Raw genomic sequence first — 21,979 nt, 5'->3', positions numbered from 1 at the left:
AATCTCAGGCGTTTACGGTTTCTTACTTAACAAGATCCATTTTTAAGGAAATTTGGCTCCACTATTCTGGAGAATGTCAGGTAAAGGAGAGGCCTCATTGTATCTTTAAAAGGCAATGTTCCAAAGGCAAGAATCTCTATATTTGAAATGCCAGAACCACCACCAATTTAGGAGTAAATAAATTAATAAAAATTGTATGGCTTAACTTCTTTTAATACAAAAATGGAGATAGTGGAAAAGAGGCACAGGGAGCACATTTCTTCTCCTTATCCCCCGGCTTCCTTAGGGAGAAAAAAATTATGACCCAGGAATGAAATAGGACTGTTAAGCATGGAATCCGCTATTTAAAGCTTAAGTAAGATCAAATCATGGTTCAGCTGTTTTGTAACTGTTAAGAATTTGTTAAAAAGCAGTGAAGCCTTTGGTTTAAGTCCACAGTTGGGCTAGTGTCCTGCCAGCCCACTGCTTAGACTTTTTGTCTTATTTTGATGCTTTCTCAGCTTTGCATTGCTTGCTGTATAGTATTTCTTATTCTTAAGCTCTTTAGTGTTATGGGTATGGTCAGTTGAAGTTTGTTTTGTGAAAACTTTCTTTGAAATTAATATAAAAGCAGAACAGTTTCCAAGAATTCATCAGATAAGTTAGATAATGGTGTTGAAACAACAACTGTGGGAAGCCAAGTACTGAACTTCATTGTCATCATCATCAATAACCAGATGGCTGTTTATGTCACCAGGATAATGCAGCGAAAGTGAAAGTCGCTCAGTCATGTCCGACTCTTTGTGATCCTATGGACTATAGAGTCCATAGAATTTTCCAGGCCAGAATACTGGAGTGGGTAGCTGTTCCTGTCTCTGGGGGGGTCTTCCCAACCCAGGGATTCAACCCAGGTCTCCCACATTGCAAGCCGATTCTTTACCAGCTGAGCCACAAGGGAAGCCCAGGATAATGTAGAGCCTCATTTATAAACATTACCTGCAGAGTTCACAAGACCAGGGACAATCCGAAAAAAGTAAAGAATTATGAGACAGAGTTTTAATGGCTGGCATTTGACATGACATGGCTAGCAAGAGTTTGGCTGTGAAGAAAAATCATTTAAAACACAAGGAGTTTCCAAGTGGGAAAAAACACTTGGGAAAAAAAAATTACAAAGCATGAAAGAAGTGAAATGAATTTGAAGTTACTGGATTTTAAAGCAAAACGTAATTTTTAATGAGAAACATGTTGGCAAATTATGTGGTTATTCAAAACACGCTGGTAGGACAGAATTTCTTGGAGCAAATAAGGAGGGCATCTGTGAAAACGTTAATTTCTTGGAATGGTAAAATAGTAAAAGAATTATTTTACAATGTTAAGTCAAGGTTGATAGCTGCAGAATGAAGTGGAAGGACATTGTGCATTACTTCTTCAGCTTATCCAGCAATATGTCATGAGACAGTTGCTAATGAAACTAAATCAGAGCTGTGTGGGAAACATAACCAGCGAAAACGTTGCAGGTTGATTCTAGATCTTGAAAGGACAACTAGCTTATAACGGTTCACCTGAAGCAGTTTGGAATATGGAAAAGGTGAATAAAATAGATGGCTGGACTATGATTGAACAGTTAAGAGTTGGAACATGTGCAAGTGCCTAGAACTTTATCTTTTTGATGCAGTTGTGTGAAGTTTGCGAAGTAGATTTTCCAGATATTCTCTATGCTGTAATTTCTTTATACACATATTAAAATCAGTAATTTTAAAAAAGTGGATCAAAGGCAACTAGGATGTTAAGTAGTTTGTCCAAAAAAAAAAAAAAAAAAGCCAGGTTGGATGTCAGTGCTTTATTTGCTGTGATAGAGAGACTTTAAATATCAGAAGGTACTTATTACTCAGAAATTTTAGGAGTTGCTTTGTTGGTACACATAAGAAACAGATTGATTTCATAATTTTGAACTTACATTGTTTGAAAATGCTTTACCATGTGATGTTAAACTAATTCCTTCTATAAAGCTAGAAACAGGACATTGGACTTTTTTACTCTGTTTTCAAAGTAGAAGCAACACTTTATCATCTGAGAGAAAGGATGACGACTTCAGGATATTGTGGGAGAATGTGCAAGAATTATGTTAGAAATAACTAAAGATTTAGAACTTGGAGAATCTTCTGAGAAGAAAAAGGAAAAGTTAGATCTTCATGATTAATACATTTTCGCTATGTTCCAAAACACTAAGTTAATGTAAAAATTAGATAATACTAAATTTTGATTGGAAAGTTTTAGATAATGACAGAAAAGGAAAAAAGTGAACTACCATGTCAATGGAAAAAACTGTTAAAGGAGGTAAAAGCTTATTTGCTTCTTCCCACTCTTTACATTCTGTTAAAGGGCAATAACTTTATCGAGTTGATAACTCCAGAACCTCACTTGTTTCTGATGTGTGCAGAGCTTGCCCCGCTTACTTAGGATGGCCTCTCCAGTAATGTTCTTTGCTCAGTAGTATGCTTCAGTTCAGTTCAGTTGCTCAGTTGTGTCCGACTCTTTGCAACCCCATGATTTGCAGCATGCCAGGCCTCCCTGTCAGCCTGACAGGCTGCAGTCCATGGGGTTGCTAAGAGTCGGATATGACTGAGCGACTTCACTTTCACTTTTCACTTTTATGCATTGGAGAAGGAAATGGCAACCCACTCCAGTGTTCTTGCCTGGAGAATCCCAGGGACGGGGGAGCCTGGTGGGCTGCCGTCTATGGGGTCACACAGAGTCGGGCACTATTGACGTGACTTAGCAGCTTAGCAGCAGCAGGCCTCCCTGTCGGCTAATTTGTTAAAGTACATATCATTTTACACTGTGTGGAGATGGGGGCAGAGACTCAGGACAGTTGTTAAAAGGTCTTAACGTCTTGCTTATAATTAAGTTCACTTAAAGAGAAATGTGTCAGTGCCATGTCCAAATAATCTGTCTCACTACCTTCAAACATTTTTTTCTAAGTTTTTTTTAGATGTGGACTATTTCTAAAGTCTTTATTGAATTTTTTACAATATTGCTTCTGTTTTATGTTTCGGCTTTTTTAAAGTTGAATTTGTTACAGTATTGCCTCTGTTTTATGTGTGTGTGTGTGTGTGTGTGTGTTTTGTCTGTTTCTATGTTTTATGCTTTGGCGATGCATGTGGGGTCTTAGCTCCCTGACCAGGGATGCAACCCTTGGCCCCTGCATTGGAAGGCGAAGTCCCAACCACTGGACCACTAGGGAAGTCCCAAACAAACATTTTAAATAGTCATGCTTTGTTTCAATATATTGCTAAAAAGATGTAGTGTGATAGTCAGATTCATTCATTTATCAAGCCTCAGCTATTTGCTCAGCACTTCTCAGGATGTAAGAAATAGAGCTGCAAATTAAAAAGATCTATTCTGTTCTCATGGAGCTTGAGTCTGATGGAGAACTGGATATTAAGCAAATGAATAGTCAGTGGGTGGTGGTAAGAGGATAAGTAGTTTGTTGCATAGTTGCTCAGTCGTGTCTAACTCTTTTGCAACCCAATGGACTGTGGCCCACCAGGCTCTTTTGTCCATGGGATTTCTCAGGCAAGAATACTGGAGTGGGTTGCCATTTCCTTCTCCAGGGAATCTTCCTGACCCAGGGATGGAACCCATGTCTCCTGCTTGGCAGGTGGATTCTTTACTGCTGAGTCACCAGAGGATAAATAGAGGATGCTGTAAATAAGTAAGAGGGGGGGTCTCCATTTGAATATGAGGAAGTTATATTTAACACAGACCTGAAGATCAAGCAGAAGATGGGCAAGAAAAGAGCAGGGAGAAGGTAAAGAGATCAGTGTGTTACAGAACAACAGCAGATCACTGGAGTGCTGTGAGAGTGGAGTGGTACTAACATGAAGCAGGAGAGGTGGGCAGGGTATCAAGAGGAACTGTGTGCCTGTGAAGGAGTTCAGATTTTATCTCAAGTGCATTAGGAAATCACCAAAAGGATGAAACCAGGGACTAACAAGGCGACCCATATTATGGTGAGTCACTTTGACTCCTTTGAGGAGAATGGGCAAGAAGGGTGTAAGAGTTGGGAGTAAAGAAGCTTATTAGAGCCTGGGGATTGTGGGCATGATGACAGTGTGATGAAGAGAAGTCAATGAAGAGAAGGTTCTGCTTCTCAAAAGTAGAAGCTACAGGACTGGTGATGGCTTTGGATAAACAATTGATTATGACTATCTCAGTAGTTCCCACCAACACTGAATTAGTGATTACTGAACTTGCTCCTAGAGGAGCAGGGATAGGTTCCTGTGAGCCTCTGGTCACAACATTTTCATCAGCTGATCACCACAGAACCTTGTTTCTGTTTAAAGACATCTCATTTAATATGTATTATTGACTTAATAGCATTCAACTCAGGGCCAGGAGTGCTGTAATTCATGCCTGGACAAAGCTTATCTAATGTGTTTTCTCCATAAGGCACACCACAACTTTCTGGCACTAAGGAACACTAGCCAGCACTTTAGCACTATTGCTATAATGTATAGTAAGTTGAAATTTGGTTAGAAAAACCAAAGAATAATACTTCTTTGGGTGTCTGTTGAGAAAAAAATTTTTGAAAACCCAATATATCTAACTTATTTTCTTTGGAAGGAAGTGACCACTCTCTGGAATACTGGCTGTTAATCACTGTCAAAATGTGTTATGTAAAGTGCCAAACATCCTCTTTTAAGATTGCAGCAACTGCTCTTGCTGTCTTCAGACAGTCAGGATTGTTGCTGTTGAGAGTGGCAGGCTGTCAGAGAGTAAAGGTGTTAAGGAAACATTCTCCACTTAAGAACAGGTGAGGGAGACACACAGGTAAACACAGCTTATTTTCGTTTGATTCTTGTTCCACTGTTTTAGCCTTAGGTATTATTTCATCTTCTGTAATGAGAAATCTGAGGCTGAGGGAAGTTTTAATTTGCCAAAGATCCCTAGAAAGTGACTGGCAGGGACAGCATTAGAAAGTTCCCTGATTTTTGCTTTTCAAATTATTAGTCTTTTAGAACAATGAAATAATTGAGCTGTTATGTGATTAGCCAGGGCAAAGATAAGCATTGTTAGACACCTCAGTAATTTTATTTTTTGTTTTCTTAAGTTTTCATTTCCAAATGTTAACATTTTACCATGTGTGTTTTATCATATTTTTGATTTCTGTGCATTTGTACGTGTGTATAAAGTTTCTATGAACCGTTTGAGAGCAAGTTTTATACAAGATGCCCTTGTCCCTAAATTCTTCAGTGCATGTTTTCTAAAAAGCATAACATTCTCATACATACTCACATATATCAAATTTGAGGCATTAGTATTGGCGTGATACTGTTACCTAATTCACAGGCCTTAGATAATTTTGCCAGTTGCCCACTGGTGTCCTTTAATAGTAGAATAATCACACTTTAGTTTTATCTCTAGCTGCCTGTAACCTGAGACTGTTCCTCCATCTTTTTTTTTCCCTCACGTGTTTGCCACTGTTAAAGAGCATAGTCCATTTGCTTTGTAGAATATCCTTCAGTTTGCTTGTTGAATGCTTTGTTATGATTAGGTTTTTGGTTAGGAATATCACAGAAGTGATACTCCTCAGAGCAGCTTATCAAGAAGCACATAATGTCTATTTGCCCCCATTACTGGTGATTTAACTTTGATTTCTTGAAGGTAGTGCCTGCTGTGTTTCTCCAAATAAAGTCACCAATTTTCTCTTTGTAACTGATAAGTATCTTATGGAGAGATATTTTGAAACTAGGTAAATTTCCTCTTTCTCTTCATTTTTTGATTTGATGTTTCCAAGTGGTAATTTCCCAATTCTAACACTCTGTACACATTGATTGGTTGGCCTTCTACTCTGAGGGTCTTCCGTGGTGGCTCAGACAGTAAAAAATCCGCCTGCAATGCAGGAGACCCAGGTTCGATTCTTCGGTCGAAGATCCCCTGGAGAAGAGCAAGGCAACCCACTGCAGTATTCTTGCCTGGAGATCCCACGGACAGAGGAGCCTGGCAGGCTGCAGCCCATGCACTTGCATGAGTTGGAAACGATTGAGCAACTAACACATACGCACACATTGTACTCTGAGAAGCTTTTCCTTCTTTCTGTCCTTCACTCCCTCCATCCACCTCTCACTCTCAGTGCAGAGTCATGGATTATTTCATTATGATGGCTGGAATCCATTATTATCACTCTTTATTTCTGTGCTCACGTTGTCCAGATTTGGACAGTGGGATCATACTCAAGCTTCCCCGTTTTTTTTGTGTGTGTGTCTTTTTTCCCTTCTTCTGTCTTTCTCATATTCTTACCAATCTTTGAGTAGTTTCTTTTAGCATAACAAAGGGTGCATTCCCTGCCCCAATCCTGAAATCATACATTTCTCTAGGAAACCTTTCTTTTTTACAAGGATGGTATTTAGAAACCAGAATCTGGATGCATGATGTGCACATTGGTACTGGAGGGATATCATTACTTCTGGGTCCTTTCAGTAAACAGAGCTGGGTAACATGTGTTAAATGTATCTGTTACTCCATTTCTATATATGTATGTATATAACTGTGAGTTATATATTGTTTGATACCTGCAATTCTGACCCACTACCACAGAGTTCATTACAACTTCCCCCTTTTCTGTATTTTCTTTTCCAATGATGGTAAGTTTGACTTCCATTATCTTAAAGATATTTACTTATTTGCTCAGTCCTAGAATATATAATAAGTAGATTCAGAATTTCTAACACAGCTCTGGAAAAGCAAACCAGTAACTAAAGTTCAGTATTTGTATGTAGTTCTTTTTGCATTTAGTTTTGGAGCATACAGTAAAAAGACTTGTGTTTTAGAATACTTGGGTTAGTTCTGTTTTTCTCCATCAGTGTTATTTTGGTATTCATGGAAAAAAACCAACAGGTTTGTTTCTTCTTTTTGATTTGTTTGTTTGGAATTAATTTGGAGTTTTCCACCATCTTTGTTTGATTTTACTTTTAAGTTTCAGTAATTTCTGGAATATGAAATTATACTTGTTTTTATCATAAGTTAGAACTGCAAAAAAATGGGGACTGGGGGGAAGAATTGATGGAAGGAAATGGCAACCCACTCCAGTACTCTTGCCTGGAGAATCCCATGGAGGGAGGAGCCTGGTAGGCTACCGTCCACAGGGTCGCAAAGAGTCGGACACGAGTGAGCGACTTCACTCACTCACTCACTCACTCACCCTTACTTTGATAAATAAGGTTTACATGGTCTGACTGGGGAATTTTAGGGCATGTGACTAAAATGCATGTACATGTATGTATGTACAGTGCTTGTAATTTTGTGTGCATACAAAGTTTACACTGTGCTTTGCTTTTTAACTTTTTTCCACTTAAATGTTTTATCTTAGAGATGGTTCCATGTCCATACATAGAAATCTGTCTTATTTTTAAGAGCTGTGTGGTATTCTGTTATACAGATGTATTATATAGACCAGTTTCTATTGATGGACATTTGGATTGTATCTAGCCTTCTGCAACTATACAACAAAGATGTAATAATTATTTTTTAATATACACTGTTGTGCATATGTATGAATTATGTCAGACCATTCTCATATGGCAAAGGAAATAAACATCCTATTTTGTGGAAAGGGGAGCAGCTTAGCAGTGTGATGCAAAAGCAAGTATTTGAATGTTAAGCTATTGATTTCTAAGTTATCCAGTTGAAACATAACACAGATACATGTAAAAATGTTTTAGGTTCATAAAATAATTACAACAACAATTCACAGGAAAATTGCTAGTTAGCTTTACTAAACTGTCATAGCTACTATTAAAATTAACACTTTTGATTTGCATCTGTCATTTGTGATATGAAAAAGGAAGTGCAGACATTGTCACATTGTCTTAGAACAAGGTCAGCTTTTTGTTATTTGCTGTCCACCACAGCCTGTAAAGACTAAAGAAACCTGGAAGGATGTGTAAATATACATATTACTTTGGGTGTGTCTAGTAATAAATACATCTTAAATCTTTGAACTACTTATCCATATAAGACTGGAGAAAATTATTTTACTATTTCATAGTATTACCTAGAATAATGAATGAAGATTAACTTTGCAGATAAGAAATTTGTAAGCAAAACTGAAATTTCTTAAGCTCATGAGTAACTTGTGCTGTATTATTATTCCGTTTTGCACAGTGCCTTGGTAACCTAGCCAAGGATTTTAGGTCTCCTAGTAGTTCTCGTCAGATCAGGAGCTGGAAGAATGAGGCCTACTTTTGACCAAACATAGATCAGAAAGAATTGGTTTCAGCCGGTTGGTAGGAAATTTAGGGGGATAGGCAGCAGCAGAATCTGTCTACAATCAACACGGAGCTTCAGCATTTCTTCAGGTAACAAGAGGCTGAACATAGATTATTTTCCAGTGATAAAAATCAAACAGTAAATTTAATGGGACAGACTATTTTTTTAAAATATGCTTTTTGATTTTAAACATGCTTTCTCTTATCTCATAATGTCATTTATATAATTAAATTCAATAAATTTGTTTTTAGCAAAATGTACTCATTAAAGTGCATGGGATTTGATTTCCAAGAAAATATCAGGGTGGGAAAATGAAGAAAAAATGGCCTTTGGTTTTTATGTGTTCCTTTCACTAGTATATTCAAGGCTGTAGTATATTTAAAATTGATCATTTATCTTTGTCTGCTTAACAGTAAAACTAGTGTTTTCTGGAAGATACATTGGTGTGTGTGTGTTTACACATATATAAACTTTCATGAGTAAAACTAAGTTTTAGAGCTGTTTTCTTAATGTTAAAATTAAGCAAGATTTAATCTCATACTGAAATATTTCAGCTCTTCCTTTAAAACTTTCTGTGTGTTAAGATTCCCATATATTCTTTGTTATACCTCTTAAGTCTCTTTATTCTACTGTTGTTGTTCAGTTGCTAAGTGGTGTCCAACTCTTCATGAACCCATGGAATGCAGCACGCCAGGCTTTCCTGTCCTTCACTATCTCTCGGAGTTTGCTCAGACTCATGTCCGTTGAGTCAGTGATGCAATCTATCTCATCCTCTGCCACCCTCTTCTTTTGCTTTCAATCTTACCCAGCATCAGGGTCTTTTTCAGTGAGTCGGCTCTTTGCATCAAGTGGCCAAGGTATTGGAGCTTCAGCATCAGTCCTTCCAATGAATATTCAGGGTTGATTTCCTTTAGGATTGACTGGTTTGATCTCCTTGCAGTCCAGGGGACTCTCAAGAGTCTTCTCCAACACCACAGTTTAAAAGCATCAATCCTTTGGTGCTCAGCCTTCTTTATGGTCCAACTCTCACATCCATACATGACTACTGGAAAAACCATAGCTTTGACTATATGGACCTTTATTTTACTATACAATGTCATTAATTATTCTTGAGCTTTTGTTTTCTTTTACAAGTTCTTCTAGCAATCTCTGCTATTTTTTGTAACTTATTTCCAAATGTCTTGTTATAATTACATAATATTGATATAATCCTATGGTGAAGCTTGAGCTTTCAACTAATAGCATTCTGGTAGACCTTGGCTTCTCTAATATCTGAATTAGAGAAGAAACCAGAAAAAGATACTAAAGCCTTCTTGGCAGTGAAGTAGTAGTAATTCCTAAGCATCCAAGAAAAAAGATCCGATAAAAAGGATCTAATAAGGAGCCACAGACCTGAAGGACACAGTACACCATACTTTGCTGGTTTGCCACATTGAAAAAGTGGAGTATTCAGATTGACTGGTGGTGTCTCACAGCCCTTCTTTTGATGTGAAAGCTGACAAGTGTAGAAGTGATAAGAAAAAGTGACATGGAGAAAAGGTGCCACAGCAACCCTGATTATTGTTGCAGGCACGGTGGTTAATACAAGAAGCAATCAGATCTCTGAGCAGCCCATATTCATGCAGAGCAAGAGAGTCAGTGATAAAGAGACCAACTCTGGTCTCTGGATAGCCAAGTAGTTCACTTGATACTCTTGAGGGTTTAGAGTATCTCTATGGAGTGGATGTGGGGTGGCATTGCCCATACATGGGATTAGAGGAGGGGTAAATAGCCACTAAACTAGAGCTTGAGGAATCATATATGGGAGATAAATAGACATGAAAGGAAGTAGAACATAAAAGATGGGTACAAACTGGTACCTATCTTTCAGGAGTTCCTTAGGGAACCACTCTGAAGACACATCAGTAGAAAAGTAAGTATTCTGGAAGGATATAAAGTAATGGTTCAGTGAAAGCAGTGTTCTGTAAGATTTGTATTTCTTCTATCATAAGGTGCTTCTTAGAATTATGACAAAATGTTCAGTTATGTTTTCTAATATATCACCTGTTAAAATGGTTCTTTGAGTTGGACCTCTGTGATTCTTTTTAATCTTTTTTTTATCTTCAGTTTTATAACGGGAAATTTGAGAAATTTTTCTTTATACTCTTTCAGGATGTGGAGAATTATATAGAACATCATAGATTTGTGTTAAAAAAAAAAAAAAGAATGTTAAAGGTTTAAAGGGCCAAACTTCAGGTGTCTGGAAATCTCTATGTAGATTTTCCCAGTACAGTCATCTTTCTTGTATTCTCTCCCTCTTCTGGACGGCATTTGTCCTCTCTAGGCTGTGTGTGTGTTACTTTTCAGCATGAGGGTTTCCCATTGTGGTGTGGAGTGTATTAAATTTGGCAGCAGATGGTCTGTAACTAAGGACATTTTGTGTTTCTGTGGTCCAGGCCAACTTTCCTGTCTTAAGTATTTTCTTGGAGGCTGTAGTGTTCTGTGGTGAAAAGGCATGAGTAGTCAGTTCAACATTATGGACTTTTTGCTCCCTCTCAGAACCTGGGTAATTATTTTTGCCCTATTTAATATGAAGATATCCAGTTAGTGACTGTTGATTCTAATATGTTAACCAAAAATTTGGAGGCTCATTTTGAGTTGACATAGATCGGTCTTCCCAACGAAGCATTATGGTCCTCTTAAGGATATTTTGAGCTGTAGATAGGAGCCTTTTGATGTAACATTTTTTGGTGTTGATGCTTATAAAAGTGTTCCTTTGGTATGTATTTTCAGGGAATAAATGAGCTAATTTATAGCAGGGGAAAGTATGAATCAGATTAGCTATTAATAGTTCCTCTTGCAGAAAAATAAGAATAATTAAGAGCATGCATTAATCAATATGCAGTCAAGTAGTGAACTTTATGTACATTGTAGATATAGTTTACCTTTACTGGTATTAATTATTCAGATTTCCTGCAAAGTTATATAGATACATACTTGAGTTTTATGAGATTATGGTTATCTAAAGATTTACTGTCCACCGTATTGCACAAACACTGAATTAGTTTACAAATAATACTGACCTACATCACTCAGTTCCTATTCCTATCTCATTGAGTGATGCAGGTCAATATTTATAAATTAATCTCAGGTAACTTCTTTAAGTAGTAAAGCTTTTTTCTTTTGTTTGCAATGTAAATCTATTGTAATTACAATTGTTTAAAATGGATATGCAGTCTGATTAATCTAAAAAATAAGCGGGGTAAACTTGATGTAATGGCAGTTAAAGTGGCAGGGATTAATATTTTATGGGTAATATCAGCAATTCTGGTTTCCTGTTATCTGATAACTTCATATACTAGAAACCTCTGGAGCTTTGACCAGAGGTGGATGATGGTAAACCAAGTTGTCATTTTCCCAAATAGAGATTGTAATTGTTTTCCACTTATTGTTGGTATATTTCTTTTAATAAATCTAAAATTAGTCAAAAATTCTAAAAATAAACTAAGTTTGCTAAATTCTATCAGTGAACTTAACACATTGTAGCTACCCTACCTGTGATGGTATCTAACAGGATGACCTTTCACTTTCTTCCTCACCTCCTCTCATTTCCCCTTTTTGTTTTCAAAGAGAAACTGGTAATCTGGGTAGATTCAAGGCATCTTTAAGAGAGAATGTCTTGGGGAGCCCCAAGGAACTGATGAAGTTGAGTGTGCCTTCCTTAGTGTATGCTGTGCAGAACAACATGGCTTTTCTAGCTCTGAGCAATCTGGATGCAGCGGTGTACCAGGTAGGTGGTAATCAAAAGTGCAGAATCTTTAAAAAACATGTTTTTATGGTGAAAGGATTTTTATTAACCCTTTATCTCACTATCAAATATTTTTCTCAATTCTGTTAATGATACCAGATATATTTGTGTCAGAGTCTAATATTAGCTGAGTTGATTAGTTCATTGTTTTGTTCTTAGGTGACGTACCAATTGAAGATTCCCTGCACTGCTCTATGTACTGTTTTAATGTTAAACCGGACGCTTAGCAAGTTACAGTGGATTTCAGTTTTTATGCTGTGTGGGGGAGTCATACTCGTACAGTGGAAACCAGCCCAAGCCACAAAAGTCATGGTAAGAAACAAAATGCTTCATGTAACTAAACTAGGAAACTTTTTAAAGTCTTATGCACTTCAGACAGTCACACTGATGCATGGAGCTTGATTATATTTCTTTGAGTGAAAATAACCTTTGCCTTACATATATCCTTTTTCCCCCCTCAGGAAAATGTTATTGTTAAGGAGAGGTATACTGGCTTCTTTTTTTTAAAGAGGAGAATATGCATAAAATACGTTAGAGATGGATGGTATCTTAAACTCAGTATAATGCCCCTCCTTCATTTATGGATAACAAAATTGAAGTAACTTCAAAGAGAGGAAGTAACTTATCCAAAGTTCCACAGTTAACAGCTAACCTGTGACTCAGATTGTGCAAACTTCCACACAGTGTATATGTTCAGAACTTCTAGGCCTCTTTTAGACGTTTTCTCAGAAATACTGGGCAAAGTTTTCTCCATCTAATTTTCATGTTCTCCTGAAGTCACAAAAATTTTTGCTTTGTATATATAACCACTGTCAACAATTGGGCTTATAGAGGGGTAGTAGTGGTTTTCCCGATAATTGATAACTAAAATAGGGCAAAAGGTGCCTTCACGTCTGTTAGTCCAAGAATTAAATATTAAGGTTTATACCTGATTTTTTAAAAAAAGTATTATATGCTTTAATTGCTTGTTTTCCCAAAGAGAAGTAGGAAGTAGAACCACAGTGGAGGACCTGAAGGTCAGGAGCTTCCTTCTGTATATGCTTCCCAAATGAGAGACCATGGGTTCTCCCATCCAAGTACTAACCAGGTCCCACCCTGCTTGGCCTCCAAGATCAGAGGAGTTCAGAGTGGTAGGACTGTAGGGGGCCCATGGTCTTTTAGGAGCAGAGGGCAGCCAGGGAGGTATGCAGAGCTTGTGAAAGTAGAAAAAGTCAGCTTTTTATGTACTTTCTGGTCTGGTGGAAGAATTTTTTTTCTCAGAAAGTGAGTTTTAAGTTAGTTTTTATTGTCTTTACATGATGTTTAAATGTGCTTATATTCTTGCTGACATTTCAAACACTGATCAAATATGTACTGCACTGTAACTCGGATGTAGACCACTGGAGAAATAATGTTTTGGGAAATAATACAAACACTTAAAAGTTAAGTATGAACTTCCAGGACCACTTTACATGTTTAGCAAATGTCCACCTCACATAGGTAATATGTATGAAAAGCTTAGTGAACTAAAGCAGAGAATTCGACTACTGGAGCACTCTAGAAAGTTCTTTCATATCTTGAACGGAGTGCAGCTTCCTGTAACTGCCTCTTGTTCCCTGCTCTCATCAAGAGTAACTCAGATCCCTGCTAGCTCCACATGATGGTCCCTGGAATGTCTGAGGACAGTGTCACAACCCTACCCTCTGTGTCTTTTTCTGTCCCCCTATTGAGGGAACCTTGTTTCTTTCTAGAATATGCCTTCTGGAGACTTTGTGATCCCTGGCTCGTGCCAGTGCTGCCTTGTATTTCTTTTCTGGATGCCTTTATCCATTGTTTTTCCTCAGTATGTCCCCAAAGCTCATACCATCTCCAGATGTTGACTGAATAGTGTGGGTTGTGGTGGTGGTTGGTGGTGGTTTAGTTGCTAAGTTGTGTCTGACTCTTACGACCCCATGGACTGTAGTCTACCAGGCTCCTCTGTCCATGGGATTCTCCAGGCAACAATACTGGAGTGCGTTGCCATTTCCTTCTCTAGGGGATCTTCCCGAGCCAGGGACAGAACCCGGGTCTCCTGCATTGTAGGCACATTCTTTACCAACTGAACTGAGTTGTAGTTCACGAATTACCTCTAGACTTGTTCAGTCAGCCTAAGGTTATATCAGGGTGTTTTTTTTTTTTTTTTTGGTTGGAGGTGGCTATCCATTCTGTAACTGATTATATAGCCACATGTAGCTGTTTGACACACACACACACACACACACACAGTTTTTCTCAGATGTGTTTTGTGCAGCAGGCTTTACAAACACACACACACACACACACAAACACACAGAGTTTTTCTCATATGTGTTTTGTGTGGCAGGCTTCTAAGCCAAAGTGCAAGATGTGTTTATATTTATTAAGACCATCTTGTTAGCTTTGGGTTAATGTTCAAGCCTCTAAGGTCTTTCCAGTCCTTACCGGTTGTTAGCTTTTTCTTGAAATGTTATTATGCTTTCTGCAGGTGCAACACATATATCTTCTGGGTCTTCACTGAAACTTTTAGACAGGACAGGATCAGAGTTCTGTGGACATGCCTTTAGATCTCTCTTTGACTATTTTTTTCTTCTTGCTTAAGAAACATTTGTTATCTCTCTCAGTTTTCATGAATCAGGAATTCAAAGGTGCTGGGGTCTGGCTTCTTTTAGACATTCTGGTTTGAGGGGTCTCATTAAGAGGCTGCAGTCAAGATATCAGCCAGGGCTGCAGGCAGCTGAAGACTCGCCTAGGCTGAGAGGAGCTGTTTCTCTGGGTGGCTCATTCATATGCCTGGCTGGTTGATAGTGGTTGTGGGTCTAGCTTGGTTTTATTCTATTTATTAGCACTTTGCTATATAAGCATTCACTCAGCTATGAATAGAACTAGTTATTCTCATTCCATTTCTCTTAGTAACAAAAATACTATGCAAATCTGTCAGATTTCTCACTGAACATTCAGTTCAGTCACTCAGTTGTGTTCGACTCTTTGCGACCCCATGAATCACAGCATGCCAGGCCTCCCTGTCCATCACCAACACCCAGAGTTCACTCAGACTCATGTCCATCGAGTCAGTGATGCCATCCAGCCATCTCATCCTCTGTTGTCCCCTTCTCCTCCTGCCCCCAGTCCCTCCCAGCATCAGAGTCTTTTCCAATGAGTCAGCTCTTCGCATGAGGTGGCCAAAGTACTGGAGTTTCAGCTTTAGCATCATTCCTTCCAAAGAAATCCCTGGACTGATCTCCTTTAAAATGGACTGGTTGGATCTCCTTGCAGTCCAAGGGACTCTGAAGAGTCTTCTCCAACACCACAGGTCAAAAGCATCAATTATTCGGCACTCAGCCTTCTTCACAGTCCAACTCTCACATCCATACATGACCACGGGAAAAACGATAGCCTTGACTAGATGGACCTTTGTAGGCAGAGTAATGTCTCTCCTTTTTAATATGCTATCTAGGTTGGTCATAACTTTTCTTCTAAGGAGTAAGCGTCTTTTAATTTCATGGCTGCAGTCACCATCTGCAGTGATTTTGGAGCCCCCCCAAAATAAAATCTGATATTGTTTCCACTGTTTCCCCATCTATTTCCCATGAAGTGATGGGACCAGATGCCATGATCTTCGTTTTCTGAATGTTTAGCTTTAAGCCAACTTTTTCACTCTCCTCTTTTACCTTCATCAAGAGCCTTTTTAGTTCCTCTTCACTTTCTGCCATAAGGGTGGTGTCATCTGCATATCTGAGGTGATTGATATTTCTCCCGGCAATCTTGATTCCAGCGAGTGCTTCTTCCAGCCCGGCGTTTCTCATGATGTACTCTGCATATAAGTTAAATAAGCAGGATGACAATATACAGCCTTGACGTACTCCTTTTCCTTGTTCCATGTCCAGTTCTAATGGTTGCTTCCTGACCTGCATATAGGTTTCTCAAGAGGTAGGTCAGGTGGTCTGGTATTCCCAACTCTTTCAGAATTTTCCACAGTTTCTTGTGATCCACACAGTCAAAGGCTTTGGCATAGTCAATAAAGCAGAAATAGATGTTTTTTCTGGAACTCTCTTGCTTTTTCCATGATCCAGCGGATGTTGGCAATTTGATCTCTGGTTCCTCTGCCTTTTCTAAAACCAGCTTGAACATCTGGAACTTTACGGTTCACGTATTGCTGAAGCCTGGCTTGGAGAATTTTGAGCATTAGTTTACTAGCATGTGAGATGAGTGCAGTTGTGCGGTAGTTTGAGCATTCTTTGGCATTGCCTTTCTTTGGGATTGGAATGAAAACTGACCTTTCCCAGTCCTGCGGTCACTGCTGAGTTTTCCAACTTTTCTGGCATATTGAGTGCAGCACTTTCACAGCATCATCCTTCAGGATTTGAAATAGCTCAACTGGAATTCCATCACCTCCACTAGCTTTGTTCATAGTGATGCTTTCTAAGGCCCACTTGACTTCACATTCCAGGATGTCTGGCTCTAGATTAGTGATCACACCATCGTGATGATCTTGGTCTTGAAGATCTTTTTTGTACAGTTCTTCTGTGTATTCTTGCCACCTCTTCGTAATATCTTCTGCTTCTGTTAGGTCCATACCATTTCTGTCCTTTATCAAGCCCATCTTTGCATGAAATGTTCACTTGGTTATCTCTAATTTTCTTGAAGAGATCTCTAGTCTTCCCATTCTGTTGTTTTCCTCTATTTCTTTGCATTGATCACTGAGGAAGGCTTTCTTATCTCTTCTTGCTATTCTTTGGAACTCTGCATTCAGATGCTTATATCTTTCCTTTTCTCCTTTGCTTTTTGCTTCTCTTCTTTTCACAGCTATTTTAAGGCCTCCCCAGACAGCCATTTTGCTTTTTTGCATTTCTTTTCCATGGGGATGGTCTTGATCCCTGTCTCCTGTACAATGTCACGAACCTCCGTCCATAGTTCATCAGGCACTCTATCTATCAGATAGAGTCCCTTAAAAATATTTCTCACTTGCACTGTTTAATCATAAGGGATTTGATTTAGGTCATAGCTGAATGGCCTAGTGGTTTCCCCTACTTTCTTCAATTTAAGTCTGAATTTGGCAATAAGGAATTCATGATCTGAGTGACAGTCAGCTCCTGGTCTTGTTTTTGCTGACTCTATAGAGCTTCTCCATCTTTGGCTGCAAAGAATATAATCAATCTGATTTTGGTGTTGACTATCTGGTGATGTCCATGTGTAGTCTTCTCTTGTGTTGTTGGAAGAAGGTGTTTGCTATGACCAGTGCATTTTCTTGGCAAAACCCTATTAGTCTTTGCCCTGCTTCATTCCGTATTCCAAGGCCAAACTTGCCTGTTATGCCAGGTGTTTCTTGACTTCCTACTTTTGCATTCTAGTCCCCTATAATGAAAAGGACATCTTTTTTGGGTGTTAGTTCTAAAAGGTCTTGTAGGTCTTCATAGAACTGTTCAACTTCAGCTTCTTCAGTGTTACTGGTTGGGGCACAGACTTGGATTACTGTGATATTGAATGGTATTGAACATGGTAATGATATTGAACATTATCTCTGTGGAATTCCCCTCATCATGTAACTAGGAATCCTTTCAGTAAGACAGTTTGGTATGTTGTCTTCTTATTGAAGCCACACCGTGTGTGTGTGTGTGTGTGTGTGTGATGACCATTAGACTTTTTAAGCTCTACAAGTCATCTGTTCTGTGATTTTGCTTGTATTCAGTAACAACACTGCAGTCACATTAGTTATTAGCAATGTTCTAAGTGCTTTACACACATTAACTCACATATGCCCACACCAATCATATGAGATGTGTGTCTTTATTTCCATTTTCATATGAGGAAACTGATAGGCAAAGAAGCTTAGGAGTGCGTCCACAGTGACCTTCCTTGATCCCAGGCAGTGTGGCTCTAGAGTCTGTGCTTTTGTTAAGTGTACTGGCCTGCTTTCAACATCTCAAGCTGCTGTTGATAATTTCTGCAGGTTTTCCTCCCTTCTGCCTTTCTGAAAACCAGGACAGTATTTGCCCAATTCAGATTTTCTGGCATAGTTTCCATGCCCTAGTAATCTTCACAGACATAGTGAACACTACCTTGACTTGCTACTGTTCTTGGTCAAGATGCTTCTGAGTTTAGGTAGGTGCTTTTATGACAGCAAACCACACATCTTGGACTTAACTTCCCATTCACTCATTCATTTAAAATCATTATTCACAGAGAAAGTGGAAACTATATTTGGGTAACTTTTATTTTCTTGCCCTCTAATAGAATGTCATTTAGCCAAACAAACACTTTTTTCTTCTCTTTTAAAGGCCTTGAAAGATTTAAAGTATTTTTGTAAGCCTCCACTTATTCTGAGTTTTCAATTTTTTGATACTAAAATTCCTGGTTGGTTCCTCTTGGTTTTGTATACTGTAGTTTTAATTTTTTTTCTTAGTGTTCCTATAAAATAAAATGAGAATTCATCTAAGGTGCCCTTAACTAGTGACACCCGACTTCTTTACTATTCATGAGAATCTCATTCTTATGAAACTCTTATCCTTCTTGAACCATCTTCCCACTAGCTATGGAATGTCTCTGTTTTATTTCTTTGAATTTTCATTTATTCAAGACTGGAGCTCAGGTCTTCTTAACTATCCTGTGTTTGGCTGTTGCTCATCCTCTTAAAACACTGCCCTTAAGTTTCCATGACTTCTGCTTCATTGCCTGGTAGTTTATCAGTTAGAGCAGTCAGTGTTTATCACCATTTTTCCTAACTGTAGAGATTAAACTGGCAGAAAAGCCAAGAATTTGTCAGACATTATATTTAGTAGCTTGAGCTTTCTAGTGTCCTTCCATTATTTTTTCTCATCTCTATGCCAGTCTTATAGTTAGGAAAGCATACATGTTTATCCATTGTAGTCTATAGCAGTGGTCCTCAAAACAACAGTGTGCATCAGAATTAACAGGAAGGTTAAACAGATTATGAGGGTGGAGGCTAACAGTTTATGATTCGGTAGGTCTGGGGAATGCCTGTCAATTTTCATTTCTAACAGGTGATGCCGCTGCTGCTGCTGTTCCAGGGACCATACTTTCAGAATCATTAGTTAATAATATCTTGTATTTCTTCTTTTATCTTCATGCAGATATTTTCTCTCTCAGGTCCTTAAAGTAATACTGTCCTTATATAAGGCTTATTTGTTTTGAACAAGGTATGTGCTTATCACATTAAAGGATTGAGACACGTGACTGTAGTTTCTGAGTGCTACCACTCAGATAATATTGATCTCTGAGAAAAGACTGATGAAAGCTCCTGAGGATTAGTTTAGGAAAGAGGAAATAAAGTTGAAACAATAGGTTGGGGGTTCATATACCTGTATCTGTTAGCAAAGTATTATGAATATATATACATGTTAATCTCTTACATTAGTGACCTGTTTAAGAATCAGAGCTGTGTGTCAGCTTCCTCTTTATTCATTTAGTATCTAAAATAGTGTATATAGTACATAAAAGTCATGCTATTAATATCTGATAAAAATTCAGTAAAGCTGGAAATCTTACAAGTCCTTTATCCCATAGGTGATAGGGAATAAAACAGGTCAAAGTGTCATCATTTCCATGATTGATCCTATAAGGGCTTGCGTTATGGTGGTGTCAGAAGTTAAAGCTGCTTGCATGCTAAATTGTTGCAGTCGTGTTTGACTCTTTGTGACCCCATGGACTGTAGCCCACTAGGCTCCTCTGTCCATGGGATTCTCCTGGCAAGGATACTGGAGGGGTTGCCATGCCCTCCTCCAGATCTTCCCAACCCAGGGAGCGAACCCGTGTTGCTTATGTCTCTTGCCTTGGCAGGCAGGTTCTTTATTTACCACTAGCGCCGCCTGGGAAGGCCAACAGGTGGTTGACGATGCACAATTCTGTGCTTGGGTGCCACTGTTATTAGGAAGAAGGTACACATGGTTATCAAGCATTTATTGTGGCTGTGATTTGACCAGTATGTTTTTAACTTAATTCTTTTGTTTGTCCCTGGGATGGCATTTTGTTTGGTCCTGTCTTATTCTCTGGAAAATGTGTCTGATACACATACTTTCAGTAGAACTATAAACAGATTTTTGTATTCATTTGTTTGGTCTCTTGGATGAGTTGTATTTTTAGTTACTAAGAATAACTTTTAAAACATTACTATTGCAGGTGGAACAGAATCCACTGTTAGGATTTGGCGCTATAGCTGTTGCTGTATTGTGCTCAGGATTTGCAGGTAAATCATAAAAGCACCACTTTATTCAGTTGTCAAATTGTTTTTCTAGGAAGCATGTAGTAGTGTTAACTCAGCTTAGATCTCAGTCCTTACTCATTTTTGCAGTTATCTAAGAATGTATTTGTCATCGTTCACTATCCCCAGTCCATCTAAGAACCCCAAAATAAATGAAAAAAGTCCTCTGAAAATGGAATAAGTTAGCCATCAGAAAGCTCAAGTACTTTTCTATTTTTCTGACACTGACCTCAGGCTAGATTCAGCTGCTTTAGGTTGCTAGTTACCAGCTTGCTATCTGTATTTCCCTGGTAATCTCAATTTCTTCCTCTGCTTCAACAGATTAGGAATTATGGAGTAGGGAGGAAAGGGAGGTGGAAAATACCTCAGAAAACCTAGTACCCAGAAGTAAGAGCCAAAAAGGGAGAGAAGAATCAAAACCACTAATATCAGATAAACATGGAAGTCTGGACTCACATGTGTGGGGAAAAGCAGTCCTTCACTGAATCAAGAAGAGACAAAAGTATGAGTGTTAAGTGCAATATAAGAAATGAGATGTTTTAGAAATAGTTCCTACAGAGAAGAAACTGAAAGGGTTTATTAGTTATAGCTATACATCTTTATTATTTATTTGTGCTATTTCAAGAGTTAAGACTATTTTTTTATTTTGATAAGAGGGGAAAATCTAAATTTAGGAATAAACCTAGTGACAGCATTATGCTAGACTTTTATTCTTAAACAACAAATCAGAAACAAAAATTGACTTACACTTGGAATAATATACTGTTTGATTTTTAGCACTATTTTGAACAGTTAAAGTGTGTCCAACATTCTGTTTAGTTCAACCTCTCAGTACACAAGTGAGGAAACAGTAGGTGGTTTAATACCCCTCTATGCTTGGAGTAACTGAGAACTGAATAGTTAAATGGTTTTTCCAGATGAGGAAAATCAAAGTTAGAAATAGAGTAGCCATTATGTTCGTTTCCATTCTGTGGCTCTTTCCAACACAGGTTCATCAAAGAAAAAAATCTTGGTTTTCATTTCATTTTAGTTGAGGGGTACTCCAGTGGCAGAGTCCCTAGCGTTTGTAACAAAACTCTTTAATGTTCTTGTTAAACACGCATTCATTTTAAGTACAAAACTTAGAGCTGTGCTATGTGACTTTTTGAGGGAGAAGTTATATGCTCTCTTAGAGTACCTAAAAAGCTACGGATCATCAACTGCAGAAAAACGCACATATACACAAAACATATTGTCTAGTTAGGGAATTCATGCTCCTTCTGACAGTGTGTATGAGCTTGGCCTGTGGACCCCTGCTTGAAAGGAAAGTGGCTTCACTCAGCAAGTTCTATTTAAATTTTATTTTGGTTGTGTTACTTATTCTGAAAAAAATTCCTGGTGGTGATTATATAGGTTATTTTGCAAAGTGGAGAGTATTCATCATTAAGCAGATACTATAGGAGTATGATTCAGATAATTGACTCTTAACAGTATAGTTTTCTAGCTGACCACACCAAGTGTTTCAGTGGCATTAGTAGACAGCTTTGGTGATCTAGCTCACTGCTATAATAAAGGCAGAAACTTAAGAATTTCTCATTAAGTGTGGGTTAGAAAGCTCCCTCTTGGTTATTAATTCTATATGCTTTGTAAAAACAAACTGGTAATATTCAGTGTGCCATGTGTCATAACCAGCATAATAAACATGCATTAAATTAATGTGAAATGTTTCGTTTCCTAAATCATATACTTTA

General features: G+C 38.2%; 1 protein-coding gene across 1 annotated transcript in view; it reads left to right on the top strand.

Moving 5' to 3' along the window:
- The window catches only part of SLC35A1 (solute carrier family 35 member A1), a 32,520-nt gene that overhangs the window by 6,739 nt on the left and 3,802 nt on the right, over nt 1-21,979 (top strand). Inside the window, exons 3-5 of the mRNA XM_069598313.1 lie at nt 11,860-12,019; nt 12,197-12,349; nt 20,168-20,234. Of these exons, the coding sequence (XP_069454414.1) occupies nt 11,860-12,019; nt 12,197-12,349; nt 20,168-20,234 (380 nt within the window). The remainder of the gene's footprint in view (nt 1-11,859; nt 12,020-12,196; nt 12,350-20,167; nt 20,235-21,979) is intronic.

Source organism: Ovis canadensis, chromosome 8 (assembly GCF_042477335.2).
Source record: "Ovis canadensis isolate MfBH-ARS-UI-01 breed Bighorn chromosome 8, ARS-UI_OviCan_v2, whole genome shotgun sequence".
NCBI classification, from domain to species: Eukaryota; Metazoa; Chordata; class Mammalia; order Artiodactyla; family Bovidae; genus Ovis; species Ovis canadensis.
The sequence above is the reverse complement of the archived record's forward strand: the minus strand, read 5'-3'. Positions and strand labels throughout refer to the sequence as shown.